Raw genomic sequence first — 7,444 nt, 5'->3', positions numbered from 1 at the left:
CCGGCCCCCTCCCTCTCCTCTTCCCCCCCCTCTCCCCCCCCCCTCTCCCCCCACTCTCGCTCTCCTCTCTCTCTCCCTCCCTCTCTCCCCCCCATCCTCCCTCTCCCCCCTCCTTCTCTCCCTCTCTCCCCGCTCCCTCTCTTCCCCCCTCCCTCTCTCCCCCCCCTCCCTCACTCCCCCTCCCCTCCCCCCCTCTCTGCCGCCCTCTCTCCTCCCCAATCTTCTCCTCCCCCCTCTCCCCCACCCTCTCTCCCCCCAACCCTCCCTCTCCCCCCCTCCTTCTCTCCTCTCCCTCACCCTACCCTCTCTTCCCCCTACCCTCTCTCCCCCCCTACCCTCTCTCCCCCCTACCCTCTCTCTCCCCCCTACCCTCTCTCTCCCCCCCTACCTCCCCCTCCCCCCCTACCCTCTCTCTCTCCCCCTACCCTCTCTAGAGAGACATAGACCACTATAATTCCCCCTACCCTCTCTCTTCCCCCCACCTTCCCTCTCTCCCCCCCTACCCTCTCTCTTCCCCCCCTACCCCTCCCCCCTCTTCTCCCCCTCCCTCCCTTTCCCCTCCCCCCTCCCCTCTCTTCCCCCCCCCTACCCTCTCTCTTCCCCCCCTACCCTCTCTCTTCCCCCCTACCCTCTCTCTCCCCCCTACCCTCTCTCTCCCCCCTACCCTCTCTCTCCCCCCCTACCCTCTCTCTCCCCCCTACCCTCTCTCTCCCCCCCTACCCTCTCTCTCCCCCCCCTACCCTCTCTCTCCCCCCTACACCTCTCCCTCCCCCCCTACCCTCTCTCTCCCCCCTACCCTCTCTCTCCCTCTCCTCTCCCTACCTCTCCTCTCCCCCCTCCCTCCCTCTCATTCTCTCCCTCTCCTTCCCCCCCTCCATCTCCTCTTCCCCCCCCCCCCCTCTCCTCTCTCCCCCCCCCCTTCCCCCCACTCTCGCTCTCCTCTCTCTCTCCCTCCCTCTCTCCCCCCCACCCTCCCTCTCCCCCCTCCTTCTCTCCCTCTCTCCCCGCTCCCTCTCTCCCCCCTCCCTCTCTCCCCCCCTCCCTCTCTCCCCCCTCCCTCTCTCCCCCCCTCCCTCTCTCCCCCCCTCTCTGCCGCCCTCTCTCCTCCCCAATCTTCTCCTCCCCCGTCTCCCCCACCCTCTCTCCCCCACCCTCCCTCTCCCCCACCCTCCCTCTCCCCCCTCCTTCTCTCCCTCTCTCCCTCTCTCTCCCCTACCCTCTCTCTCCCCCTACCCTCTCTCTCCCCCTACCCTCTCTCTCCCCCCTACCCTCTCTGTCCCCCCTACCCTCTCTCACCCACCCTCTCTCTCCCCCCCTACCCTCTCTCTCCCCCCCTACCCTCTCTCTCCCCCCCTACCCTCTCTCTCCCCCTCTACCCTCTCTCTTCCCCCCTACCCTCTCTCTTCCCCCCTACCCTCTCTCTTCCCCCCTACCCTCTCTCTTCCCCCCTACCCTCTTTCTTCCCCCCTACCCTCTCTCTCCCCCCCTCTCTCTCCCCCCTCTCTCTCCCCACCTCTCTCTTTCCCCCTCTCTCCCCCCCTCTCTCTCCCCCCCTCTCTCTCCCCCCCTCTCTCTTCCGCCCTCTCTCTTCCCCCCCCCTCTTCCCCCTCCCCCCCTCCTCCCCTCCTCCCCCCCACCCCTCGCTGTCAGAAACACAGAGACACAGACAGAGAGATAGAGAGACACTGACAGACAGAGAGACACACACTGGGGGGGGCCCCCATCCCAGCACGCTGTTGGAGGGCTCCCGGTGCTGCAGTCGGTGAGTAGAAACTTATTTTTTATTTATTGATTTGTTAATTATTTTTTATTAATTTTTTTGATTGATTTATTGGTTGATTTATTGATCAATGTATCATTTATTATTGATGATAGCGCTTTATTTGTAAAAGTGATGTGTTTCATGTTTGTAAACATCCCTTCACCCCCCCCCCCCCCCCCAATCTCTCTTCCTTGCGCCTGATTTTCTAAGTGTTGGCAAGGTTTTTCTGAGCGTTCAAAAATCTACACTTACTTCATTCTAAGTTAGTTTGGAGTAAGTTTTCGCTGCTTAAACTTGCAAAACAGGCGTAAGTGGCTGGACACGCCCCCTTTTGGAAAATAAAAATCTGTTCTAAAATGAAACTGTTCTAACTCACTAGAACTGGAGCAATCTAAATGCCGAGAATTGTAATTTCTAAGATATTCCATTCTAAACTAGTTGCTCCAAAAAAATAGGAGCAACTCAGGCCGAAACTTGACCCCTGAATCTTGACATGGACTCTCTAAGCTACTTTAGTTTAATGTTGGCTTTGTTTTCTCATAGTTTTTATGAAATAGTTCAGTTCCTTGGTGCAATATGCACCATTTTATGAGTAGTTTTGTTGCATGTTATCCAAGTCTGACTAATTGAATAAAGAATTCTAGTTTTGTAGCCCATCCCCTTTCTAAGCGCAAGTGATTGTCCAATTTGAATAGCTTGGGAATTATAATGCTTAAGCTATTGTTTGAATATTATTACAATTGTATTACTATTTTTAGTGTACATTATATCATAGTTCATATTTCAGTAGGGTTTCTAAAAATAAAAGCATATTTTATTGAACCATACTGCATGTGATGGCCTGCACAGTAAGTTGTTTGTCCCATAGTAGTATTCTGTCATAGACTATGGCTACCCTTTATATTTCTGTCATTACTTGATGCAGCCCAACCCAGCTACTTTGATTAGTGGAATAATGAATGAGCAAATGAAATGGAAGTGGGCCAAAGTAAGTTCTCACTGAACTTCACTGTTCAATTGACATCAAACATGCAGTCTTTTACCAACTGAATATGACCTTCAATTTTCTGAACTCACATCTTTGTCTCGTTTCTTTCCTATCTCCCCTTGTACCCTCTCTGAGCTCATCTTGTCCATGAGACCCATCTCGTGCTCCCTCAACCCCATTCCCACCAAACTGCTGACCACCAACTTCCATTCCTGGCCCCTATGTTAGCTGATACTGTTGACAGTTCCCATTCCTTGGGTACTGTCCCCCTCCCCTTCAAATCTGCCATCATCACCCACTCCTCAAAAAACCCCACCCTTGACCCGCTGTCCTTGCAAACTACTGCCATCTCCAACCTCCCTTTCCGCTCAAGTCCTTGAACGTGTTGTCTCCTCATAAATCTGTGCCCATCTCTCCCGCAACTCCATGTTTGAATACCTCTAATCGGGTTTCTGCCCCGCCACAGCACTGAAACGGCCCTTATCAAAGTCACAAATTACAACCAATATGATTGTGATCAAGCTAACCTATCACTCCTCATCCTTTTCAACCACTCTGCAGCCTTTGATGCAGTTGACCGCACCATTCTGCTCCTACGCCTCTGTTGTTGAGCTGGCTGGGACTGCCTTCACCTAGTTCCATTCCAATCTATTCAGTCGTAGACAGAGAATCACCTGCAATTTCTTCTCTTCTCGCTCCTACATCATTGCCTCTGGACACCCTCAAGGATCTATTCTTGACTGCCTCCTATTTCTCATTTACATGCTGCCGTTCAGCGATATCCCCCAAAACACGATGCCTGGTTCCACATGTACTCTGATGATACCCAGCACTACCTCTCCACCACTTCTCTCAACCCCACTACTGTCTCTGATTTGTCACATTGCTTGTCCGACATCCAGTATTGGATGAGCAGAAATTTCCTGTAATTAAATATTGGGAAGTCCGAAGCCATTATCTTCAGTCCCCATCACAAACTTGTCATCGACTTCATCCGTCTCCTTGGCCACTGTCAGGCTGCTCGAGACTATTTGCAACCTGAGCAGAACTAACGACCCCATATCCTCTTTAATAAATTAGGCATTAAACCAAATAAATTTATTGAGCATTTAAAGAATAAGTGAACAGTAGTAATGACACAACATAGATTTTACAGTTATTAAACTGAACTAACTCAAAAATAGAACATAAATAGTCACGATTACAACAACAACTTGTATTTATATAGCACCTTTAACATAGTAAATTACCCCAAGGCACTTCACAAGAGTGTTATCAAACAAAATTTGACACTGAGCTACATAAGGAGAAATTAGGGCAGATGGCCAAAAGCTTGGTCAAAGGTAGGTTTTAAGGAGTATCCTAAAGGAGGTGGAGAGGTTATGGGAAGGAACTCCAGAGCTTTTGGGGCTTTGGCAGCTGAAGGCACGGCCGCCAATGGTGGAGCAATTAAAATCGGAGATGCGCAAGAGGCCAGAATTGGAGGAGCACAGATATTTCAGAGGGTTGTGAGCTGGAGGAGATTACAGAGATAGGGAGGGCAAGGCCAGTGAGTGATTTGAAAACAATGATGAGAATTTTAAAATCAAGGTGTTGCTTAACCAGAAGCCAGTGTAGGTCAGCAAGCACATGGGTAATAGGATATGTTCCCTATAAAAACAAATGTTGGCCCTGCACTGTGCGAGCCATTCAACATACTGCACATACACGGTTTTTACATTGAAAAGCTAGTTGCGGGTGTTCCCTGGATCAGTGTGCAGTTGTGTGGGCGCGCACCTTACAGGGATCACTGGTTATAGGTGAACGGAACTTGTTGCGAGTTAGTTCACAGGCAGCAGAATTTTGGATAACTCTGAAAAGTGTAAGAGTTCTGCCTGACCTGCCTACCTTAACTTCCCAATTTTAATTTGTCCTGGTATTTTCACCTTTTGCCAGAACAATTTGCTTGGATTCCTTCATAATCTTGCATACTTCAGTTAGGTTACCTCAAAACCTCTTTTCCAAATAATCAAACCTAACTTAGTTAACCATTTATTTCAGGGGTGAGGATAAGATGTGAAGTTGTTGTAATATTTTGTGTGGAAAATTGTTTACCAAACTAAGCAGATAATTTATAGGGAAGGTCAGAATTATCATCCTAGCACCTATGCAGCTTATGATCACATGCACTCAATTTCAAAAATTCCTCTTTAATCTATAATATATTCCCTTGTGAATGATCTAGTACCAGACAATACTTGTCATAACTTTTAAAAAGAGAATATTTATAAATTATTCAATTTATAAAGAGCTGCAAATCAGCTTATCAATGTAATTAAATAAATATTTATTTTAAAGCCCTGGTTATGGGAAGAAGACATGCAGCTGAAGGAAGGTGTGAGAAGATTTGGATCTGGAAACTGGACCAAGATTTGGGAGCACTGTGAATTCAACAATCGTACCAGTGTAATGCTGAAGGACAGATGGAGAACCATGAAAAAGCTCTGCATGGTCAACTCTGATAATGATGAGAGTGATAGCTGAGAAATAATAGCACTTAAAATTCCAGTCATTGATCACCATCATAAATGGATGGACTGGTGATCTTTTCATATTTTTATGGTAATGTGTAGATCAACGTATTTAACTGCCAGATCCATCGCTTTGAAACATCTACGTTCATTCAGTAGACTTTGAGGAGGACTTGATATATCAGACACATTTGGTAAATTTCTCAAATATACCATCTAATTGTGTACACATTTTGTCTTGTGTTTATCTAAATTCTGTCTTTAGTGAAATGCTTGCTTTGTGAAATATGAAGATTGCACATCTGAATGTTTCTGTTCCATGTGCTGTGTGGGAGGAGGGAGTGGATGCAGCTGCATTTTGATAGTCCCCAAATCTACCCAGTATTGACAACCATTCGATATTACACCTTTGTTCCACCAGTATCTTAATGATGTGTTCCTTAAACATGGTGCAGAGACCAATCAAGGCATAGCAGATATTTTGATTAGATCTTTCCCAGTGTTTGAGGTTGAGTGCACTGCAAGTGAATGGGAAGTGACGTATCAAAGACTCATATATGAGTGCCTGTTTGGACCCAGGGCAGCTCTTGTGTATTAAAGAGCATCAAACCTTTACATGAGAGCCCATTAGCCTATTTTGTGAGCTGCTGTGAATATCCTATTTGGTGTTCTTGTCATTTAGCATAGAAATTGCAATGAAAAGTTCACACCATATTATAATTGAGTGTCATGTTAAACAATTGTTTTACCAAAATATCCCCATACCATGCTACTTTAGTCTCATTGTATAAAATAACATTAAAATAATGGCCAGATAGAGAAAAGTGATTGTTCCCTAGTGTACTGTGTGGGATGGAGGTATTAAAATAATTTGATGTCTATCTTAAGCCTCTATTAAAGTGTTGAACTCAAAGCAAGGTCAGTGTTTAAACCCCAGTCTCACTGGCTATTATTGGAACACAGTTGTTAGATGGGTTTTACAAGTTCCCAGTTTGGTAATGAAGGGACAAGAAAAGACTGTCAGGACCAGTTCTATCCCACAAAAGTGTGGCAGCTCCTTTCAGCTTATTGTGGAGCAACAATAATCTGGAGATGTCGGCATTCTCGGCTCAAATCTCCTCCTGGTTGAACAAGAAACCATGCCAGTAGAAATTCTGAATGGCTGAAAGATTAAATCTTGGGAGCTCAAAATTTTAAGTGAACTAAATGCAGTTTAATTCTAAATGTTCTGCATATCCCATATTGGGATGCAATTTTTATTAACGATTAGCTACATAGTGTAAGGTCTGTTGCTGTGCACTGAGCGTGGTAAAATCACAGTATATTCCTGTTTTTTTGTATCATTGCAGAAGTGTTGGCTGGAAGCTAGCCAACTCCCTACAGGGAGGGAAACTGCAGAGTAGCAACATGATACCGCTGTTACATGCCCATTATTGAAAGATGCTGCCAGGAGCTTTTTTAGAAAAACTTTCGGGAAGGAGAGAATTTAAATTTTAAATTAAATGATAGAAATACTGTTTAGTTTCAATATCTGTATATGATTCATGTTAATAAATGTTCTTCATAAACATCAGGATGCAGCATTTTGTCTCTTTTGTTACAACATACTTCAATATTTCTCTTTTTTAAATTCTACTCCCAACTCCCTTGCTAATAGTGAGCATGGATCATTCATCCTTCCCAATGTATTTTTAATTTTTGAATACATTAAGCTACCATTAGTATTTTATATATACCAACAGAGGTGCAGTATTGAAAATCCGGAATTCCGGAATGTTCTGGAATCCGGACTCTGGGCCGATCGGTGGCAGGGTTGTCCGAAATCTGTAAAATGTTTTGGAATCCGGACCCATCGACCTCGGGGCCCTGTCACTGCCTGACCTCTGGCCTCTCCTCGCCTCGCTCACCTTGCCCCCGCTGCCCTTACCTCGGGGCCTCCTCGCCAGCCCGTCCGAACACCGCCTCCACATCGAACATCTCGGCGGGTCCCGTCCGAACCCCTTCCCCACGGCGGGTCCCGCCCGAACCCCTTCCCCATAGCAGGGCCCCTTCCCCACGGCAGGTCCCGCCCGAACCCCTTCCCCATAGCAGGGCCCCTTCCCCACGGCAGGTCCCGCCCGAACCTCTTCCCCATAGCAGGGCCCACCCGAGCCCCTTCCCCACGGCAGGGCCCGCCCGAGCCCC

The 7,444-nt window shown here is 47.3% G+C and overlaps 1 protein-coding gene across 5 annotated transcripts in view; it reads left to right on the top strand.

Moving 5' to 3' along the window:
- terf1 (telomeric repeat binding factor (NIMA-interacting) 1) overlaps positions 1 to 6,833 on the top strand; it is a 69,431-nt gene extending 62,598 nt beyond the window's left edge. For 3 of the 5 annotated variants that reach the window (XM_070891234.1, XM_070891233.1, XM_070891232.1), the window contains one exon: positions 5,088 to 6,833. In XM_070891234.1, the coding sequence (XP_070747335.1) occupies positions 5,088 to 5,273 (186 nt within the window). In that variant the 3' untranslated portion in view covers positions 5,274 to 6,833. The remainder of the gene's footprint in view (positions 1 to 5,087) is intronic. The other 2 variants (XR_011595440.1, XM_070891235.1) reach the window with 2 other exon arrangements.
- Positions 6,834 to 7,444: the final 611 nt, after the last annotated feature.

This window comes from Pristiophorus japonicus, chromosome 1, assembly GCF_044704955.1.
Source record: "Pristiophorus japonicus isolate sPriJap1 chromosome 1, sPriJap1.hap1, whole genome shotgun sequence".
NCBI lineage: Eukaryota > Metazoa > Chordata > Chondrichthyes > Pristiophoridae > Pristiophorus > Pristiophorus japonicus.
Note: the sequence above shows the minus strand (reverse complement) of the source record. Positions and strands in the feature narration are given on the sequence as shown.